The following is a 23,514-nucleotide window of genomic DNA, read 5'->3' as shown; positions in this document are numbered from 1 at the left end:
AAACTCTCTCCAGCTCTCTCCCGCTCCCTCGCTCTCTCCCCATATTCGTCTGCCTTTTTCATTTTTCTCCCACAGATCAGAGGGTGGGGAGAAGCCCCCCTTTCATCTCTGTGACAGTGCTTTTCACCTCCGCTGGTGACTTACCGAGCACTAGTGCTCCCATTGCACCCTGGGATGCCAGACGGTGGAGAATGCCACGGGCCTGTGTGCCCTGGCAACCGCTCTGGTTTCAGATACCCCCCTCCCCAACACACACACACACACACACACACACACACACACACACACACACACACACACACCTCCTCCAGCGTCCTTTCGCTCTCCACTCCCAGCCTCCATCCAGGACTCTGACCACACAGAAACCCAGACAGGGCACTGATGGATGGGGCTGGAGACAGCAGAGAGTCCCTTGATGTTGGAAATAAATCTGACAGGCCCTACTGGATAAGGCCAAGCATAATCTTTCTCATTGACTTCAGGCCGAAGGGTGTGTGTGTGTGTGTGTGTGTGTGTGTGTGTGTGTGTGCGTGTGTGTGTGTGGGTTTGTCCTTTTTTTCCTCACCCTTTTCTTTATTTTCACCCTCCCTCATCTCCACCTCGGCCCTCCGTTCCTCCTCCACTTCTTCCCTCTATGCCAGCAGAGATAATGCCATAATTTACAGCTATGCATTGTGGAAGATGAATGATAGTTGCTTTTCTTGCTTAATATGCATTCACCACTACCAGATAATAGTCTTTTTGTAGGAAGAATGAAAGAAATACCGTGAAAAGGAATTGAGCATTTTTATGTTATATTCTCCCCCTAATGTGCTAAAAGTGATATATAATTCTCAGTCTTTCATTAGAAACAAAATTGATAATGATGAAAGTGTGCTACGTTTTTCTATAGCCGTTCATTTTTCATATTCTTGAGTGAAATATTGCAGGGTGAAAAAAAAAAGTTGGCTTTTTAGTTTTTTCCCTCCACAGTCTCCTGTGTGGACTTTAAAAAAAAAAGTGGGAAAAAACACACACAAATAATTTTGCCAACGTCTTTTTGCAAAAACATCCACTGATGCATCTATAGCATAAATATGTATTCCATGTCTCAGTAACAAACAGCCTTTTTCTCTTTTTTTGTTCACTTGTATGTTTCCCCAGCCGGCAGCGGAGCTGAGACTGGAGCTACAGTGTGTGTTTCTGCACCGAGAGAAGCTGGGGGCCCAGTGTCCAGGGGCCACTTTCCCCCGGGAGTCCCCTAAATGACTCCAGTGACCTGTGGCCCTCCTCGGTGGTTGGCATGCGCTCCGGCAGGTCGCAGCGAGAGGTCAGAGGTCGTTGGAGCAACACGGTGTCAATATGCGACCCTCCCGCAAACAGGATCAAACGGCAAATTAACTCTCCGAACAAGGTCACGGTTTGGGTTTGGGCTGAAGGATGACGAGACTCCTGATTTTATGGAAATGACCTCAAGAACACTGACGTGAGAATTTGACTTTGGCTTCCTGCTATTATGTGTTTCCTCTCAGATCTGAGAAAATCTTAAAAAAAAAAAAAAAAAAAGAAACCAAGAAAATATATTTTGATTAAATTCACATTATGATGGTTCCCTTTTTTTCTCAGTGTGAACAATTAAAAATGAACAAACAAACCAAAGACATGGTCAGATAGGATATTACTCTTGAAGTGACCCTTTAATGTCACACATCAAGAGTCAAATATGATATTCTTATATTTTTCCTTCCAAATGAAGTATCACCACATCAGTCAATACCACCAGAACTGTAGTCCCTCATGTTATTTAAGGTACAAGCTAACTAAAGCTTAAAATACATTTCTCCCTTGATCCAGAGTAATGTTCTGAATTTGCCGCCTTCATTCCAATCAGTTTTACATTTCCTGAAAGCAGCGCAGAGTTACATTGTCTTAATTAGGAACATAGGCTGGCTTTACAACGACGTGTGGGAGGACCAGGGGGTTGAAGTGCTCCGTGAATGCAATGTGCATCATCAGCTTAATACAATATAAAACTGAAAATTAAGTCTGTTGGACCTGAGGCACGCAGAACAACAGGATCCCCGAAGCAAAATGATGCAGGTTTCACTTGCGAGTGTGCGCTTGCGTTTGTATAAGTGCATTTGCTAGAGCGTAGAACCACAAAGAAAGCAATTATAGAAATATGTTTGTTACTGTATTAATGCTGTCTGTGGAAAAGGAAGCAGAAAAAAACCCTGCAAAGAAAATGTGATGTAGGCTGCGGCTCCTTTGTCCCAGTTTGTGCACCACATTCGCCAAAGTGCATCAAAGTGTCAGCAATTCAAACATGAAAAATGGATGAAGACAATGGTGCATTTCTCACAATTTTTCTAATAAACTGTCAATCAAACTGCTCCGTGAATGACACTAATATCATATGATGCAGCATTCCATATCAAAGATCTCATCGATGCTCGTTCCCCCTTTGGCTCAATCCGAGGCCTGTCCTCCCCTCTTATTATCACCATCATCATTCGGACATGAAAGGAGAGAAACAAGTGCTGCACCATTGCCAAGGAGAAACCTTGATCTCGGAGCATTTGCATTCGCCACCTACTTCCACTGGATGTATGAACGCGTTACCAAGGTGCTCTCTGATTGGATGGCACTGAAGAGCTGGCATTCTGCTAATGCTCAAAGCAGGCAGGCTCTCCCCCTCCCCCTCCGTACGCTGTCACACTCAGCTGGTGGCACTAGGGGGCAGTCCACTCTGTTGGTTGTTATTGTCGAGGAGGCATCAACAGTAGGGTGCTCATCAAGAGAAATAGGACACAGCCAGAGTTTAAGAAATAAATATATAAATCATTTATTCATTCATGTTAATCTGCTGGGCTTCTGTGAGCTTAATATCCTGCTATTTCACCATGAAAGACATTAAGCTGTGTACAGTAGTGCCGCTTTTGCTAATTAATTTGGAATGTACCATTAATTTGTCCAACAGTTAAGCACAGTTTTCTTGTAAATCATGGATTACACAGACAAGACACAGAATACGAAATTCGCTTCTGTTGGTGGGTGAATATTAGTCTCTGGAGGAGTGTTAAGTCTGGAGTTAAATGCGTCTTAATGGCACAATATGAAATGATTGATAGTAACATATCTCCCTGTAAGAAAAAGGCTCATTTAAAACAGTAAATATGCAGGCCGGTGTTTCTGAACGCACCGTTTGTTACTGTGTGACGCTTTGAGAGAATGAAATGCACTGTTATCGCAATGCATTTCAGATTGATCCTCAATAATATTAAAAAAAAGGACAAAATGTATTAGGAATAATAACACTAAATACATAATCTATATTAAATTAAAAAAGTGGGATGAAATGTCAGTGCTGGTTTACATTAAGCTTCAAAGAGGAGCAATTCATTTAAGTGCTAAATACATGGATATGTGCACACACACACACACACACACACACACACACACACACACACACACACACTTACACAGTCGCGTTTCCATCATTTCTGGGGGCGTTACATAGACTTACATTCATTTCCTGGAGACTTACCCAAACCATAACCGTAAACACTACTTACCTAACCCTTAACTTAACCTTAACACAAGTCTTCACCCTGAAATTTAATGATTCACATTATGAGGACTTGCGTTTTCTCCCCTTAAGGAAGGCGGGTCCCTACAATGTGCACACAGATTTATGTCCCCACAACATGAGTAATACACACACACACACACACAGTTTGAAGGAGCTATGTGTACTGTAGCAGTGTGTCTGTGGTGCAGTATCTGCTCGAGCTCGAGGAGGCTGCTGATTAAAGGCCTGCAACAATGAAGCCTGGAAACCCCAACGGAACAATGTTCATCTAGAGATGAATTAATGTAAGAGCACTGGTGATTACACGAGGGCAGTCAGCCATTTCATATTTCGAGCACGAGGCAGCGGACCTCAAATTTTAACCATGACGAAATTTTAATGTCCTCTGCTCGGCGAGAATCTCAGTTTCTTTCTTTCCTTTTTTTTTTTTTACCTCGCCGTTTTTCCCTGCTTTGCACTGATAACTGGTGCATGTTTAACTCAATTAGGTCGTAACACACAGACAGCTCCATAGATGAACAATATTTCCCATATGTGGGGGTTGTGAGTGTTGAATGGGTTGGAATCAGAGTGTGCGTCAGTGGGATAACATGGAGGAAATACAAAATAAAGCTGCTCCTCCTCAGTGCTTTTAGATGCCGCCTGTGCATCTTGGCTTTCTGTGTTTCTTGTGCACCTCATGAACTGATAGAGAGAAAACCAGATCCTACACTTGACCCTGTGTATTTGTGTAAAATGATTGGAACAATTTTTGATCAAAAACAGCCTTTTCGCTGTCATATTTCAATCTGATTTCTCCGAGCATCACTCGAACACACCGTGGACTCACTGCCTGTCAACACGCTGCACTTTCATCTCAATTATCAATAAAATTCATTTAGAATCGGCTCGTTTTTCTCCTCTAAATTCTTTTATGCAACTTTGTGGAACACGTGCTGAATGAGATGTCTGTCAGCTCGCTGCGGCTCAAGATGCTTAAATGTTGTGCGCCACCTTCTCAGCTGTTGTCATGGTAAAGAAAAGATTATAATTGCATGTATTGCATTTAAGGTGACTGCTCCATGCTGATCTCAGTCAACCGATCTGCAGCTGGCACTCGATTCAGCAGGCGACCGTTTCTGTTTTTCTTATCTTTGTCATAATTTAGAGGTATCGCTGGAGAGAGAAGTAGAAAACAGGTCAGAGGAGTTCAAACAATGTAAAGTGTTCTCTTTTAGGCAATTCACCGTGCAGGGTCATGTCAGTCATGGCTGCTGCTTCTCACAATCGACATGAGGGTGGGATCACCATTCTGTGTCAGACAGAAAGCCCACTATTATAGAGTCACCCCTCCAGAAGCTTCTCAGTTCTTCTGGCTGTGCTGGAGACCGAAGGGTGGGGGTCTTCGCTCCCCTTCCTGAAGCAGAGCTCCACGCCGCTCTTCGGAGAGAGGGACCTCGGTGAATAGGCTCCACTCAAGAGGAATAAAGGAACCTCTCCACTGGTTTGTTTTGGAAGCTGTCTTATTGATCTGTCTACCTATGAATGAATGCATTGGCCCAGTTTTCCCGCTCATGCGGACAATGGCACTCAAGGCCTGTATTAACTGGCTCTATGTTCTTCCCAGAGAATGGCGTGCATTAAGAGGAGTTTGGGAGCGTTTGTCATTTCATCTCTTTATCTACTCCACTAACCTTTCCCACAAGAATAGAGAAGCCAAACTACGAAAAGCAAATCAATGGCCACTGACTGCCTAAATCAATGCCAATTTGCACAAGGACATATTTCATAAGTAGAGTGATGCTGAAGCACAATTACAGTATTATTGAGCACCATCATTCAAAGACTATGAGTCTAGTAAAAAAGACGCCATTTCAAATCCTTCCTGAGACCTTGAGGACCCAAAAAGGAGCCACTGTAAATGCAGAGAAAAGCTTTAAGTACAAAGCAATGGTAGCATTGCTTTGGAAAGAGGACATTATGTGCTTGTACTGTCCAAGCAGAGAATAAAACACTAAAGCTTTAAGAAAGGGACATCTGTGTGGAACTATTTTGTAAGTCGGGATTGAACGGCTGAATCTGAGTCGGGCATATCATCATATCCTTCAAGCACGTTCAAGTATGAATTCCATGAAAAGGCCATACCGAAAAATAAATAAAAGTTCTGCACACGCCCGACGCGACATGCCAAAAAATGTGCTGTGTGATCTCAATCTCGTTTGGAGGACTTTTACTCCTCTTGGCTTGATGTGGAGGAAAGGAGAGAATGAGACTGAACAAGGAGAGACAGACGGAGTCAGTTAACTCTTTTTTAGGCGAGGCATCGTTTCTGAAGCTTGTGTGGGAGAGAATCATCGAGCATTTTGGTCATTTATTGACCGACGAAGCTAAAAGTGAATATGGAGCTATTTAATATCAAACCTCAGCTTCTCTCTTTAGTCATCTGCACTGTTCAATGAGTGTGACCAATAAATCAATCTGAGATTTTTACTTCTCCAGGACTGCAAGCTGGAAGAAAAACATGCTTTTCGATGCTTGCTTTGAATTTCCCTGTAGGTCACAAACGCGTCTAAAGCTTCGTAAATGAATCCACGTGCCTGCTGTGCAGCCGTGACAGCCCTACATGAAGACAACACAGCACGAGGATGAAACAAAAAAAAGGACATAGTAAAGAACATAATTTATTTAAGACAAAATCTAAAGCAGAAATAAATACATGAAGGAACAACAATGTGTGTAATTTACTTTGTGAACTCAACAATGAGTAAGAAACCCTTTGAGTGGTCGCAAACAGAAGAAACAATGCCTCATTAGGCCACTGATTTCTGAGTATCCCAGCTACTTCTTAACGGAGCAGACATTAAAAAAAAAAAAAAAAAAAAGGTTAATCTGTAAATGATTTGTCAAACACATTTCAAAACTGACTTCAGCCATCATGCACTCCGAGAACAAAATAAAGTGTTTGCTGTTAAAATTAGAAATGTTTACAGGCCTCGACATGTGTAATAAATACAAAAACAAAGATAATCAATAAAAACAGTCATTAGGACAAATTAGATTTTGTTGGAAAGGTAGATCGAACAGATGGTAGTAGACGAGTCATGAGTAGAGGAAGTGCGGGGGGCGGGGCGTTAAATCAACTCACCGTACAAAAATCATTTTCATGAAAACAATCGAGAAATTAGGCAGGATTGATACATTCATTATGTGCATGTTCCCCATCATTTAAAACATCAGGACCTTGAAGATGTGATATGGTGCTGCTCGACTCGCTGGAACGTTTCCTGTACAAAACTCATAGAGCTGGAATTCACAAATCACAGCACTACGATACAATAAACGACAGAATGAAACGGCAGAGAGCCGCCGGGCCGCGCGGTCCGGCGTCGTACCCTACAATCCTGAATAGACTGGACAATCATGTCGGGCCAGTGCTTCACGAGCACAGTGATTGTTTGTGCGTACATTTACCCACCGAAGACTCGCAGCACGCAGAGACGCTGTAAGCACTGTTACGCGAACCCGAGCTTGTGATTCTCTCGATCGAGACGGATCTACAGAAGACAGAAGGCCGCAGATGTGTAGTCCAGATGTAGTTTCAAACACTAGCAGACACCAAATCTACAGACACTGGGACAGGGGAACACACTCACTTGGCACCATTTAAAAAAAAAACAAAAACCCAAACTTTTACAAATTCACCATTTGATCGATTAGAAAAAGGGAAAAAAAAAGTTTAAAAGCAATGGATGGGTGAAGGTTAAAGAAAGGAAAGCAGAACATGAAGGCGGTAGCTTATCAACAGTAGTTGACATCATCTCCTCTTGATCACAATGCCCTTTCAGATTACAGCTGACCCAGAGCAGAGATCCCCCACATGCAGACAGACACACAGACACAAGCACATACCTCGACTGAGCCCCGAGTGCTGTCCTCCCTTTAAATCATCGCTGCCGCTCAAAAAAAAAGAGCTGCAAATTCTCCCCTAGCTTCGAAAATGGCTCAGATAAAACCAGGGAGGTCACAATGCACATGAAACACCACCAGTCTGCTGGAACGCCTCCCGCTCAAACACCGAAGTTTGTCCGAGATGGCGACTTCATTCAGACGCATTTGAAGACATCAGCTTCAAGTCGACGAGGTGAGTTTAACACCTCCTCTTCCTCCTCCGCAGGTACAACTCTTCTTCACTTGTCCGCTCTCCTCACCCTGGTCAGCTGCATGGCAGCTCTACCCAACCAGCCATTCTGGGAATATCCACAGGCTGCTCCTCCCTCCTCTTCCTCCTCCTCCTCCTCCTCCTCCTCCTCCTCCTCCTCTTCCTGCAAACAGAGACGTGTTGGTCCTCGCTGCAAAACTTTAAGACTCTCTGACACCTTTGTGGTCCGTGGCCATGGAATTCAGACACTTGAGTAATACACGCCATTTTGCTTGAGCACACATTAAAGTTTTGATCAAAGACAAAGATGGGGCACCTGCATGGCAGTTATCAGCTCCCCCAAAACTCAGGAAAACAAAAGGAAAACAAGTAATGCTTATGTATGAAGTCGCACATTCGGCTCCATGAGCAGCTCCAGATTCTGTGATATTCTGACCTAAATGCAGCTTCTTTAAAATCCCTCACTGTTAGAAATTAGCTGTATCATGAACTGGGATGCCGACTGGAACGCAGATAGCTGCATGACTCTTTGTGTCAAAGCCCTGCACATAAGCACCAACCAATAAAACAACATGTGTCCAGTCATGACGAGTTACTCCAGATGTTTTTCCTGGATAAGTTGAACTATAATTCAGACTGAAACCCAGTTTAAAGCAGCCTTAATGACCGCTGAAAACAGGGGAGGGACAACAGCCTGAAATCTGACGTGCATGAAGCTGCATTTAGGGCTGAATCTGAAGAAGCTGATGGATCAAACTCATTGCATGAGAACGACAGTGTTAAAAAGAACATGAATTAAAATCACTGGCATCCCTAAAACCGGTGGAACTGAGCAGAACTGCCACACCACGTTTCAACATGTAGGACGAATTGAAATCAGGATCCAAGATACAGTATTTCACTTCATATCATTCAAATTTCTCACAGCAAACAGGAGCAGTTTCTCTTAGGACGCCATGCCATCACTGACACGGACTGATACTCCTCTCACTCATACTTTAGTTTGTCTGTTATTAAGGTTTAGAAATCTCGCTGTCCAAATAAAAAGGTAGTGGTTGTTGTAGTAAAAACAATGACAAGAGTTCACAGAGTCAACTGTGGAGGAAGCACTGGAAGTTGAACCAGGAGCTCTGATGATATGCTCAGTCATCGTGAGGTGGTCGGTGGGAGGGAGGAGGGAAAGGAGGGCTCGTGGAGCAGAGTCATAAACAGGCCTCTGTCGCCCCCCCGCTCAGTCTTCTCTGATCAGGCCGAACACACAGGAGCCCCGTGGGGGTCTGGCTGCCACTGCTGGGTTGGTGATGCTATGCCGCCATGAGATACTGATGGTAGAAGAGGCCAAAGAGGGAGGTGGAGAAGAGGCAGGCGGCGATCCACCAGGCAAAGAAGGAGAAGAGCCCCCGGAAAAGCAAGGGGCTGAAGACAGTCCGCAGGCCTCCCAGAGCCACCGACAGCTGGGCCACAGACGCCCGGGCTCCTGTTTCTACCACCGCAGCCGGTGTCGGGGCTGCGACTGGAGCCGCCCCCATCACAGAGTTCATTTCATGGGTACAAGGAAGGTCTTCTTCAGGATAGACCCACCAGGAGTGTCCACCTGTAACAAATGAGACAAAGGGAGAAAAAAAGCTCGAACTTGAAGGCAGAGAGATGTTCTAAATTGGAAAATCATCGAGCGGTGCACGACTCACCTAAGGTTTTTAGCAGCAAAGTCGTATGCAGCAGCATCACCAGCGGCGCCACATACTGTAGTGCGATTACACACAAGTAGTAAAAAACACGTGCAACCTGGGTGGAGTTACAGAAGAAGAACCGCGTCACGTTGGGCTTTTGCACAAACTGTTTAACGACACATTCTGCAAGGTTTAACACCAACCTGTTACGGCTGCTTTTCTTTTCTCTGCAATATATCCCCTCAAACATCATCTCCCCATCCAGCTGGGCAGTTTATCAGTTTTAATAACGTTACATCTTATGAGAGAAATGGCATTTTTAATGATGGTGACAGTCGCTGGACGTGCCAGTTCATAAAACCACATTAGCAATAAAATAAGTAAGAAACTTTGCCTGTTAGACCACAACTCTTTCACTGAGTCTCGAAATGACATCTGTGACAGCTGGCCTGGATTAGCAGCACCATATATTCTATTATTTGGGCTGATGTATATAAACACTTGCATCCTGAAGCAGAATACGAGTTGTAAGATAGCGGAGGCTGGTCTGCACTGGACCAGACTATCAGTACTTTATGCTTTTAGAGGTGAGGACACGAGCTGATGTGTTTGGCCACTACTGATGCCAGTCCTAAACACGCTCACTGATAATGTATCCAATTTCCAAGTGCACCACAGGTGGGCTGCACGCCTCCTGCATAATGCATGTCCTGTGCACAGATGACCGACTTTTGTGCTGTTCCTTAATTCACAAAGACCGGAGCCGAAATGTGTCTATATTTGTTTCAGAAAAGGGGGAAACTGGCTTCCTCCTAAATTTTTCCACTTGTGCAAATCCAGCCTTTGAATCCCTTCAACAGTCTAGCTGTGTGTTAAGTGGGCTTATTTTATCTCTTATCTTATTCACCATCTTCTGCAGGTCAACGGTACTTATCCGTCCTGCTTCCTTCTTCATCTGGTCCACACCCTTCTGGGCCAGGTTGAGGTAGGCCTGCAGGTGATGTCTCATCATAGCGAGCCGGAGTATACACATCAGTATGATGATCCATAACCGCAACGTATCGTACGTCTGCTCCGTCATCCTGATGACAACAGAAAGATGTAAGCGAGGAAGAGAACGGAGATGATGAAGGGGTGACGGCTTTTTCTGGCCTGCAGACTCAACGCGTCATGTAAGCTGCTGCAGAGACAATGACTACGTTAACATGTGTACAGAGATGCAGAAGAAAAGTCCACATTTCTGGCTGGAAGGAGAAACAAAGCTACCGTTAAACACTGTGAAGGACTTGGATATCAACAGGTTTTTTGGATATGTGCAAATATCGCAACGTCGACCTTTTCAAGAAGGTGGCTGAATGAATGAAAGAGGGAGTGTGAGGCCGTTAATCAGTGAACGCACAGATGCATGTAAACAGCGATACTAGTGGGATATTCATTTTAATTATCCTTGTAATCAGCTTAGTTGGAATACTGTCTTTTCAGGAATGAAGGCAACAACCGGAATATCTTGTGCATGTAAACGTAGTCATTGAGACAGACAGGAAGATAATAAGAGCAAAGGAGTCATAAACAACTCAGAAGAAGAAGTACAAGAGGGTGAAATTGAGAGATAAAGAGGTGAGAAGGGGGGTGCCGTAACATGAAATCAGGCTTAATCATGTTTGACCTTGATAGTATCAGCGGCACCGTCAGCATCAGAGGAAACTTTGACACATGACAGAATTCAAAGTTGTAACAAATGAAAGCTGTAATCTGGGAAAGAGCTAACAAATGACAGCAGTTAGAGATACGATGAAGAGCTTCCCCTGAGGTATGACTACATTTGTTTACAGTCTAATTTTAACCCAAGCAGACAATGTGTGTGCTGTCACTTCATCTACGGGCTGAATACATTCCTTATCTCATCGAGCCGTTGTAAATTCCATTTTCATAACTGCTGTTGCATTGTTTACATCCATTTCCCAGCACAAAAGCCACAATTACTTTTATTTTCGCAGCTTTGCGACGTCGTCCCGTCCCTCTTGTTTGAATGGCAGGTAATTAGCTTGCTAGATATCAAGGGAGTCCGACGGGTTTGCCTCCAGAGCACAGATCAATCAACACAAGGTGCGAGTATGTACACCTACAGCTCACTCTTGTTCGCCAGAAATGTTGAGGCAATCTCATTCATGAGCTACAAAGCATTTTACCGGCGAGCTCATTGTCCATTGTCCAAAAGGGAACTTTCAAATAACTAAAACAGTCACTTCTGCTACAAATAACAACAAAAAGGTGAAATCTCGCCTTAGCAAACCTCTTTTTGAGCATGCTGACTGTGGTGTACGTTGGCATTTTGGAAGCAGAGTAATAACTTTTACTTACAAAGGCACACTCTCCTTGTCCAGAGTGGGGTTCATTATGTAGTCCTTGGTAATGGGCTTCACCCACAGCAGGACCATGATAAGAGGGGACAGGAAGTTGATATGAAGCAGAGTCCTACAGAAAAAAAAAGGGGGGAGGTGAGGGAGAAGATGTCCACTTACACCAATCCAGACATGCAACACCTTATCCTCCTGGATGCAAGAGTCTCAGAGGATAATTAAAAAAATGTCTGACCACTGAAGAAACTCCAAACTGATTGACAAATACAGGCTTGATGGCTCAGAATCATCAATACCTCCCGTGCATTTAAGAAAAAAAAAAAACAACATCGAAATCTTGCTCTTTAATCTGAAATTTGAAGTTAACGTAGGGAGAAATGAGGTCCATGCTATCAATGCAACTTTTCCTGAGAGGGGTGAGGAGATAACCAGGGCGCATATTTTGAAGGGCTTGGAGATAATCCCTGCTAGTGACAGGGTCTGAGGATGTAAGCTCATGACAGTTAAGAGGGGGAATGGAAGGGGAGGCCATTTTGGAGAGTCTGCTATGCCAAAGTGGATTATCTGGATGCGACGTGCTCCCTGCTCTGCACCCCCTATCATGGTCGTAGACGTGCCACCCAGTGAGTTCTGAAATAGAAATCCGCCCCAACTGAGGAAGTCTTCATCTGACTCACGGGGTGCTTTCTCTCGTATCTGACACTCGGAATAATAGGAGACAAGTTCGGCTGCGCTATATTTGGCTTCTTAGTAGGACTTGAGCGCTGTGTTTGCGGCCCATCTGAGCACATCGTGTATTAATTAAGCCCAGAGGCGCAGATACGGCAGACCATCCTGGAGCTTTTTCCTTTACCAGAAACAATTCGTTCATTTACGTTGGGATGACATGAAAGTTACTTGCTTTCACTTCAAACACCGCTGTTGGGAAAATGAGCGAGGACGTTCGGCGCCGACGCTCAAGGTTGAGTCTGGAGAGCGAGGAGGAAGGGCGACTGAAGCAGCGGAGAAGTGAAAACAAAGCTTACTTTTCCCTGACCAGGAACTGATCCTTCAACAAAGACTGCCGTGACTTCTCACCTTTTTACATCCTCATTACGAGCAGCTCCTGTCACATTTTCACTCACTCACTCAAGCCCTGCACCTCTATGGAAACAGCACAGTCATGTTTAAACGCAGGGAGAGCTCAAAAATGTCTTTTGGGGAAAAAAAGAAGGACGGGGGATCCACATGCTTTACATACAACCTTTACAAAACCGGGCGTTTTCAACACATGTGAGTGCTGGTCTCAGCCTGAACATTCAAGGCCTCCCTGTTGTGCTGAGGAGCGCAGAATTTAAGGTTTTTTGTTTCCAGGAGTCGTGCAGAATAAAGCGATTTGATCAAATACTCCAGTTTTTAGCTTAGAATTGGTTATTTTTCCTGTTCAACAAGCGTCATAAATTTGAAAATCCAACCATATTTTCTATTTTTAGATTTAGATTTTTTTAGAAGAAATCATACTTTCAAACCCGCCGCCGCATTGAGGGGTGCGAGGGTTAAGAATGAGGAAGACATCAAAAGCATTTAATGAAAAATACATGAGTGACCACAGAGGAGGAGACAATAACTGTAGAGGACTCACTGTGTAAATTTGGCTGTGGTCAGATTGAGTGCATCTAGGTGCATCTGGGCCAATCGCAGACCAGGGAAAGTTAGAAATGCTCCAATCAGGGAGCAGAGCAGGGCCAGGATCAGCTTGAAGGTGAGTTTAGATATGGGACCCCTGTGAACGAGAAAACACATAGTGAGTTACTATTGTAGTTTCATGAGTCATAAAGAATTCATGAAGGCAGAGAAAACAAAAATGATACTGTGAGAATACTGATTTTGTACTTACTGGGACTCTAAGCCCTGGTGCTGCAGAAAGTGTAGAGCACTGTCAGAGAAGTTGGCAAAGCCTGGAGATGAAGAAATGTTTGACAGTGACTCACACGCCGGTGCCAAAATTAATCAAATTTGGATGTGACTAACGGGTTCATTCGCGAGACTGTGGAGCACTAACCTGTCTCCAGACCAAACTCCAGGTAGTTTTCAGTGACGATGAGAATGGCCATGGCTTTGACAAAAAAGAAGAAAGCAAAAGTAATGCAGAGCGAACGCTCGCCTCCTTCCTCCAGCTTGAAGTAGTGAGCCGTTAGAGAGAAAAGGGTCTTACTGCGGGAACACAGTCAAGGGAAAACATCTCCAGAAGCACGCTGGCATACAAAGCAAATACAATCCGCTTTTGCAGATATATTTTCAATACCTTTCACACGTTCACGAGGAACAGAAAGGAGCCTCTGCAATCAGCCCTCCACCCATTACACAAGCCCTGACACCGGCAGGTGTGGGCACCAATGCCTGCCACTGAGGTAGTAATAGTATTTTACTGTGTCCTCGAAGACACTGATCGGAAGACGAAGGACAGAACATGTTCTTCGAGCAGACTCTGGTCAACACGGAGATGAAACTCCCCGTTTCTGCAACATTTCAGGTGACAGCATGGCAATTTCTCACTCCCTTTTAGTCCATTTCAAGACTGGTGTTCAATCCAATGGAGTCTTCTTTTCTTTTTCCCCTTCTATTCACTGCTGTGAAGCCAGCTGTATAAACACTCGCCAGACAAGCCTGAGCCAGCGTGAGGCTGAAAAGAGAAACAGCCGTGTTTGAGCCATCACGTGGAGGGCTACAATTAATATACTGCCGAGCTGGCCTGTCAACATTGGCCAAAGGTGAGGACATGCAGTCACATTTATAAATTTCAGGGGGAAAAAAATGGGTGAAGAAGCGAGCGAGGTACCATAAGACGCAGACACCCGAAGAGCATGCTGCTCCCTCGTTATCAGTGGCGGTTAAGGCAGTAGAGCTGATCTCCTGGGCGAGAGTCTTAAACATATCATCAGAGCTGAAATAGGAAAACTGAAATCAAGTGTCCCATTAACACATATATTGAGCCGACCCTTTCCCTCATCTTCATCTTCATAGTCCCATTTCATCTGTTCCACAGTCTGTCCTTTTCCCCAAGCATATCAGTCTGTTGGGCTGTGAAAATTGGGCCTCCAATCTCCGACGTAGGCAGGAAATGACACACCGTCTGACCGCGGTGAGCCGGGCCCAACCAGGAGCACTGGAAAGATTGATCCCTGTGGTTGGTGGCAAGGATAATGCATATTATTTAACCATCATTCGGCGTAGCAAAATGGCAGGTAGCTGTGGAGCGTAAAGGTGCTGAAGTCAAGCCAGTAGGTGCTTTAGCAGTCACTTTATAGTCTCAGCCACTGCTGCATCCACACAATCAAGCTGGAATGATTCGGTCCCTTAAAGACAAAGAGACGTGAACCTACGACGGCGGCGAAGAATGTAAAGTGAAAATAAGGGAAATGTGCAGAGGAGAGTCCCCAAAAAACCTCAAAACCCACCTACAGACATAATGTAAGAGCATACCCCCAGATTAGAAAAAAGGCTAGCCGGGATGTAAGGATACATGACAAAAGCGAGCACCAGCAGGCACCAGACCACGCTGATGTTCATCTCTCCTGAGGCCTGAGCCGCGCTGTAGTACAGCTCTGTTATCAGATAGACCACAGTTGCCGCTACTGTGAAATCCACCAGCCACTGGAACTCCGGGAAGTAGTGCAATGCTGGGGGCATAAAGAGCATAAATGAATCCAAAAATATACAGCACAGCATATACAGACATGACAGAGGAGCTACAATTCAACTGTAGACATCCGTCCTACCTAACGTGTCGACTTCTGTGATGCATTTCGTCTCCAGCTGCAAGTCGATGTCCTTGGGAACCGTGAGCGGCTTATTGTCTATGTGACCATTGTACTTCCTGGGGCAAAGAGGGAGTGCAGCAAAACAGCAAATGAGGTCAGAAACAAGCAACTCAAACAGCAAGTAAACAGAGTTTTACACATTTTCCTTTCCTGTGAGGAGATACGAACTGGAAAAGAAAAGAAATCCTCACAGCGGGGTCTGTCCTCGCAGACGTTTTCTTTCACATTTTTTGTCAACTTGCCTTTTATACAACTGAAAAGAAATAGCAAGTCCACACATTCCTGCACTTTTTCTATTTTGTAAATCTGCGGAAAATATTGGTAAATGTTGCAGGTTGAGTGAGATGGTGGCCTGAGCTGGAGAATCGTCCTTCAAGAAGAACTCGAAATAGATTTCCTACCTCTTAAATACTCATGGCGATAGTAAAGCACAGGTAAAAATGCAGCTCTGGCATCTAAATGCAATGGTTGGCAGAGGTCAGGTTACTTTTTTTTTTACTAATACTACAGGACTCTCCCATGACCAGGAGGGACAATGCATAAGCAGCTCTAAATCGCCAACAGCAGGCTAATGGAGAGCTGTTCTTTGGGCTTGGACAACTGTCCGCTGGGCCTCCTCAGTTCTGGGCTTTGTTTGTTCAGCCCTGTGTGTGCACTGTATTCACAGGACAATACCACTGTAAGACTCAAGGGCCAAACATGCCCCGGACAGATTTCATCTCTGAGGCACCTGACAGGAAAAAAAAAGGGGCTCAGCTTGGCCCCTCACCAAGGGAGTCAGACTGTTAACAAAGGGAACGGAGCTGCATGGCACGAGCTGGCCAAAGGACAGTGAGTCCATCTTTTTCTTCAGGGGATTACTGAACATGTGGTGCTAGAGAGCCTTGACCTGCCTCATACAGGGTCAGAGAAAGGACCGCGCTCCAAAAAAAGTTCGGAGCTGGACACCACGAGGAAGAGTGAGGATTAACTTTCAGTCGTGGCTTCAATTTAGATTCACATTTAACAGGAGAGCACAAAGGAAACGGCACTGAAATCACGTGCTCGACATATGGCTCAACTTCCACCTGCGGCCCGAAAAACCGAACAGCACTTTTATTTTAATTGCAAATTAGCCTTGAAGGAAAATCATCTTCCAGAATCAAAGCTTGACATCTGACCACTTTGAAGACATAATGCTGTGTGGGAAACTTTGATTTCAGAGAAGATGCAATCCCTTTAAACTGTCAGCCCCTAAAATAGCCTAAATAGTAATGGCTCCAAAAAACAGGACCAGCTCTCCTCACATCTACCAGACAGGGCCACTTCTAAGCCGAGTTGCTCTGAGCCTCGATGAAGAGCCATAAAGGAGCAAAACAACAAAAACAGACTTCTGTGTCTTTACTTCAAACGGGCCTTAAATGAGCCACATAAACACATCAGCTTCATCTGTTTGCTGACATGCTTCTGGTCTCCATCCATCTCAAATGTCTGCTTCTCATCTTTTCTCTCCACTCTGATGAAAGGGGTGCCTTTCGTACCTCCTGTGTGCCACTGCATTTCCCCAACCCCCCAAACAAAAGCCCTTCTTCATTCCAGCCCGCACCCCTCCGCCCCCCCCCACCTACCTGTCTTTCCTCTTCTGTCCTTTTTGTTTCCCAGCTAAGCTCCTCAACTCATCTTCCGTAGGGTGCTGATACCACCGCAGACTGTGAACAAAGAAAGGACAGAGACGTGGAATCAGGCTCACACAGGGACAGAGGAGGAAAGAGTGAGACAGAGTGAGACAGGGGACACCACGGAGCAGATATTTAGAGCAAAAATCATGTTGAGTCTGAAGTAAGGAAAGACGAGGTTAAGTGATTTGTACTTTACTGTAAGAATAAAGGGAATTTCCTTATTATTAAAGGCTTGAAGTGCCTTTACATCACTGCTCAAAGCAACTATTTCTAAAATCCTCAAAGCACAAATTTGCAACAGCTCGGAGCTTTATGATTAACTCACAAACAGAACACACACACATACACACACAACAGGCGTTCCTCAAAGCTTCACTTTATATCAGTGACTTTACAAATCTGAAACACACGTGCGAGAAGCTTTACAACAGCAGGGTTATCTGTCCTTCAGGGCCCAGTCTGACACAGGAGCTAATTTAAGAGCGTCCTTTAGAAGACAAACACTTTCAGGCACCCCGTTTAACTTTGAACTGAAAACTTGGAAACGCTCTTGTCGGAGCGTCCCGAGAAGCGGAGGGAAGGAGCACGGCTTGTTTTTCCCCGCGCACGTTTATTTATGATGGAAAATTCATGACTAAATATTCTAGAGGGACGCTCCGGGCCTCACGCTCGGGGTAAAAGTTTTCAGAAAATGTTTCGATGGTGCCCTGAAAAGAAAAATGAATGAATTATTAAACGTGTTCCAAGAAGCTGTTGAAAAACATATGTGGCGCTAATTAGAGGAAATGAGGCGGGCACTTTCTTTCCATGCACCGTCCTCTCGGGTCATCCCAATATTTTGACGCCCTTTGGTCTCTGCAGTGTGATTTAATGATTCCCCTCTTCCTCTTCTTCTTTCCACAGGCCTTTGCGCGCTCTGTCGGGTGAGTAAACACTTTGATCCCCATTGTTCTGGACCCTTTTTGAGGGAAAGTTCAGCTGAATGAAGCCTTGAGCGTAGAGGACCTATCTGAAACATCACATGTGCAGGACATTGCCTTACCTGCCGCTGCAGAGTAGCCATCTTGCAAAGGAATAATGAGGTATGATTTTCTGAATTACACTGGCCATTACCATGGTAACCACCAGCTGCACACCGATCACACCCTGTGGAAAGAGGATGGGGGTTTAAAATCACATTGAAATAGTAATTAGACATATCATAAGGCAATTATGCATAAAAACTACAGGTTCATACACAGCAAACTGATACAGGCTGAAGCATATCTTCAAACTGCACCTTGTGTTTCAAATGGATTCTGAAGTCCATCAAAGGTTTTTGCATCTTAAACTGCTCATGTGATCAATAAAACGCCCTTGACACACCGACGGACACACACAATAACATGTTGTCAACAGGGAGGACACACAGCACGTTGTCCCATCAAACTTGAAGATGACGGTGCAGAGAGGCTCGTGTTCAGCTGTCATGACAGACTCTGAATGTTTACTGCGCCGCATTATAAACACACTGTGCAGATGTACTATATGTGATATTATAATACTAATATGATATTATAATTAGCATTTTTTAACACTGCCTTCAGTGTTTCTGAGGAGTTAGCTCTAAATTGAAAGAGGTGAGGTTACAGACTTTAATGGTGCTGTTTTGTCCCACTTGCAGGAGCCACAGATGCTGTTGCCTGGAACTTTGCATGAATACTCATAGTCTCCGGACTGCATGCAGGGTTTGAGACTAACGGCGTTCTGTCGGCCCGGGGACGACAGACAACGCGTTTGGGGTTGAACTGCAGTTTACTGTGACAACACAACAAGTTTACAGTAAATAAATGGATTGAAGTGCTTCAGGTGAGTTCAGTTTGGAGGTAAAAGTATTTTGAGTTAATGTTACATTTTACCAAATGTCTGTCAGAGATTAAAGTAACCAAATACAAAAAGGGTGTTTAGCTGTTATTGATTAAAAAGTGCTTCATGTAAACTATGTCGCTAGCAACTATAGATGATAATAACAAAGTAAAAAGCCACATCTTGTTTTTGGGAGCGTTAACATCACTTTGGAAAGGTTGGGCTCTGGGACGGAGATGAACCGAAGCTGGAGCCCTGCTGCATGGATCCTTCCTCTCTGTGAGGTGTCAGAAGAATAATGCAGCCAAAAAAGCAAACGCTAGTTGGTTTCAACCAGTCTACATCAGACACCACAGGAAAGGTTTTTATGGTAAACACTGACGAAAGATTAGGCTCCACAACTTTGATTAAGATCCAAAGCTCAAACACAGAACGACCTTCAGTTCAGCATAAACACAGACAGAGTGCAGGCTGTGGAGCCCAGGAGCCGATCACTTCACTGTTACTCAGTCGAACCAAAAACAGGCAACACGCCATGTTAGAATCCTCAAAGCAGTTCCTCTCTGCTTCCACTTGAAGCCATGGTGTGTATAATATGAAAGTTTTCACTTAAAGGCCCCCACAGTTGTGGAACCCAAAAGAGGCCCCGCGGCAAATCTTTCAGGCTTCTGACATCCTTCTATTACCATCCTGATATCTGCTCCCAAGTACTTTAACATCATTTACACCTTGATTCACGTGACGATGGTGTCTCTTGAAATTACTTACAGAGTGATAAATGTCAGAAATGACCACATTCACCGAGATACAACAGAACGTAATGATTTTTAGAGTTTGATTATAAGGGATTTAAATATTAACCAGCCACATGCTGTAATCTGAGTACATTTAGTGGCGTAAATACCATGTTCACTAAATTCCTCAACGTCTCCAACATTTGTCACAATGCCAGCCGCTGCGTGCCCCGGAGAATGAGCAGCCGGCGCTCCTGCGGTAGGCACCGAAAGATTTAGCAACATAAGGAGCTCAATATCAACCCGGCGCAGTTAGATCAATATTCACTTAGGCTTAAGAGGCCAAAATCATTCCCATCATGCTGCGCTTTTATCCACTCACTGTAGGCTAAGGTCTGCAGGTTGGCCTATCTCTTTGGCAATCAGCGGGAATCATTGATATCTGTGCCTACACACATTTGAGCAAAGAGAACCAATTAGATAACTAATCCCCTCTAAAATATTTTCTCTTTTCCAACAACAGTCTGATATCTGTGCTGGCACCTGGGCAGTGAATCTACACTTGCAAACTCATTACCCGAGTATACAGCAATAAATCCTGTAGCCTTCTTTGTGTTCTCAACATGTTTACACATCAACAACATGAGGCTAAACAAAACTCCCCGCCCTCGCTCAACGCTACTCAACAGAGCCCAAATTCACCCTAAAAGGGTAATTTAGAATGCTAATTTCTCTTTGCTTAATCTGTGCCTTGGCGGTAATTTGGAGAAGCACCGGTGCATTAAAAATAACGTTTTTCACTGGATGGAAAATTAATACAGGACTCAATCTTTTCAAAAAGTAAAACACCAACTCTGCTGACATGCAGATTCTGAAAATGTGTCATCTGGGTCGGCGCATTATTGAGCGGGTGCTTGGCCTGTCCTGGCCGGCATACCTTACGCCTTTCGGTTATTGGAGATGTTTATAGTGTCTGTGCAACCATCCACTCCTTCCAGCAACAAATACTAATTAAAACGATGCCCCAGCTCATCGTTTTCTGGTTTCTGTGAATCTTCATCTTTAATTGATTTTTGCACCAAGTCCCCTTTTTTGCCGGTCCAGCCCTCAGCATCTTTACTTAGACCTTCAGCTCGTTTCAATGTTAGCCTCATTCAAAAATATGTAGGCTGAATTACTGCAATGACAAAATGACAAGAAACTGGGTTGGTACTGCGGTGACTGTGAGCAAGCTCACACATATCCTGCTCCTAATATAAAGCTGGACAACAAGCACACATTCATCACAATGAACAACCTGCACATAAGACTAATAAATGCATATCTGAGTTAAGTTTGAACCTATGTCAGCCTGCTGTAGGCGTAGAGGGAGGCAGAGAATGACACCTAAATATGAAAGATGGTGATGGTGAGGCCAGACCTGCACACCAGACCTATATTTTGGATTGGTCATGGGGATCCCCAGTGTCACCCAGCATGGGGTAAGCTCCAAAAGCTAAAGTCAATACCTCTTCTGGAGCCACAGAGGGGACAGTGGGTGCCATTAATTTGGCAATCACACTCACTTCAAGATGCAACGCGTGACCAAACACAACCTCTCTGACTCAAGACATTTCTCCATGTGAGTGTCGGTCAGGCTATATAGGTCAAAAGCACACAACCTTCGCTTGGTGGATGCTGACCGTTCTCCGCGGGGGCCCTGCAAGGATCCCAGGCCTGGGGGAAATTGAGCCAGCATGGACTCTCTTATCTTGGCCAGTCCGCTTGACCCCCCTCCACACAACAACCAAATGAAATCTGTAGGGGGTGGGGAGTGGGAGCTGCAGTGATAACCACCAACCATATGCGCTCAAACACCTCACATGAAACTAACTTTGAGAGGGTGAAACCCCTTATTGACCGGTGCTTCCCCAGTTTCACTCATCTCGACGAGTCTCGGTGTATTAAATCCTTCTCTGTTCAACCACTGACTGTTGGAAATTTAAGACTACACTTTGTAAAAATGAAATATTGCAGCTATAGACGGACCAAAGTGTACATCGAAATGGACCTAATGTTGCAGTAAAAGATTGAATGACATCCTGGATATCTGACATTTCTGTGATATACTGTTGTTAAGATATTTCATTTTTCCACTCCCCTCGTACTACATAATACCCTGAAGGTACTACAATAAAGTGGAAGTGCTCATGCCTTATCTGTTTGTTCCACCTGCTTGAAAAATGGACGACTCCACCTGCCTGTTAATCATCTCCACATTATGAATACTAATTTCTAAGTTTTGTCACTTTTGTCCCGTCCTAGCTGCTCTCACAGAGAATAACACTGAACAGATTGAGACATTCTGGTTGTGTTAACTGAAGAATCATGCAAATCACCACTGATAAATATTCATAAAAACAAATCGCAATACAAATACAACCAAGATAAACTCCCTGATTGTGTTGGAGATCCCCCAAATTATTCAATTTCATATTCTCCGTTTTACTTGTGTCAGTTGTGTCGAGATTACAGATACCATCTGTGTTTCAGGTGGAAATTTGAGGATTATTGTGTGCTATAAGAAAATAACATGCCCATTCTTTGACCAGTATACAAATGTCATGAAAAACGTGCAGCCTGCCTCCAGCAGTATCAATTTCCCTCAGTAAGCTGGCGATGTGAACACTTCCCTGACAGATTTCATAAAAACCTTGACATTTGATTATCAGAGGATTCAACAAATGCTTATAACATTTACCACCAAATGAGCAAAAACACGAAATGTAGTTCCAGTCCCTCTGAGGGCATCCTAATGTCAAACTGAGCAGGTCAAGAGGGTAAACACACCTTGACTTCTCCCAATGGTATCCTGCTGCCAGATGAATGGCATGCTAACTGTATGCTGGTATGATTCATTCTAGTATTTCCAATGTATTCTCAACTTCTCCCCTACAACACCAGCTGATGTCAGGACAACAAAACACTGACTGTGATGAAACACAAACCAAAACTTTAACCATCGAATAGTCCTAACGTCACTAAACCGCAGACGTCCACTTTTAGCTAACGCTAGCTAAATAGCTACATTGGCTAGCCGGCTACAAGCACCTGCTATGGCTAGCAAGCTAAGCTAACGTTACACTGCAATCACAGCAACAAGCTGACCGAACACATAACCGGGTCAGCAGCGTCGCAGTAGACATCGACATGAAAGCTGATGTTAGCAAGTACTGCTCTATGAATGAAGTGCGACAATTCAGAGAAAACGTTGCGTTCAGGTGTTCGCTGTCACACTCACCATGTTGATGCAGTGCAGCTGAAACGGACTCTTCCCCGACAACACTGAGCACCCCGAGTCGGAAATCAAGCGGCGAGGAGCACATAAGCCCTTCTTGCGATGGTTGCGCACAAAATGAAGAGGTTTCTCATTCAAATTGTCATCGTATCCTTGCAGAGATGGGTTATAGCGTCAAAATTCAATGGATCCAACCTCCGCTCCCAAGTATTTTCAACTGCAGTAGAGGTCATGCGAAAATTTTGGGTAAGGAGGTGTCCTCAGATATGCCTGTACACGCAAAATAAAATACGAGGATTTAATTATTCTCACTCTCGCGAATTGAAATGAAACTGTGGTCTTGATAAATATTAAATATACATGTGTGTCAGGTTATTTTAAATTTGATTGAAATATTGTATAGACTTTGGAATTTTGTGTCGGACTTATCAAGATCCCTATAAGTATCCATTAGGACCCCC

At 44.3% G+C, this 23,514-nt stretch overlaps 1 protein-coding gene across 1 annotated transcript; it reads right to left on the bottom strand.

Moving 5' to 3' along the window:
- Positions 1 to 6,218: 6,218 nt before the first annotated feature.
- Positions 6,219 to 23,301, bottom strand: tmem161b (transmembrane protein 161B). Its single transcript, XM_076731867.1, has 12 exons — positions 23,057 to 23,301; positions 18,240 to 18,343; positions 17,147 to 17,227; positions 15,498 to 15,595; positions 15,242 to 15,398; positions 13,781 to 13,932; positions 13,616 to 13,676; positions 13,361 to 13,501; positions 11,741 to 11,854; positions 10,287 to 10,461; positions 9,398 to 9,494; positions 6,219 to 9,303 (listed from the first exon to the last, which is right to left on the bottom strand). The coding sequence occupies exons 1-12, from the start codon at positions 23,057 to 23,059 to the stop codon at positions 9,014 to 9,016; spliced, it is 1,473 nt and encodes a 490-aa protein (XP_076587982.1). The 5' UTR covers positions 23,060 to 23,301; the 3' UTR covers positions 6,219 to 9,013.
- Between the last annotated feature and the right edge of the window lie 213 nt (positions 23,302 to 23,514).

Source organism: Chaetodon auriga, chromosome 5 (assembly GCF_051107435.1).
Source record: "Chaetodon auriga isolate fChaAug3 chromosome 5, fChaAug3.hap1, whole genome shotgun sequence".
Lineage (NCBI taxonomy): Eukaryota > Metazoa > Chordata > Actinopteri > Chaetodontiformes > Chaetodontidae > Chaetodon > Chaetodon auriga.
This window is presented reverse-complemented; position numbering and strand designations above follow the sequence as displayed.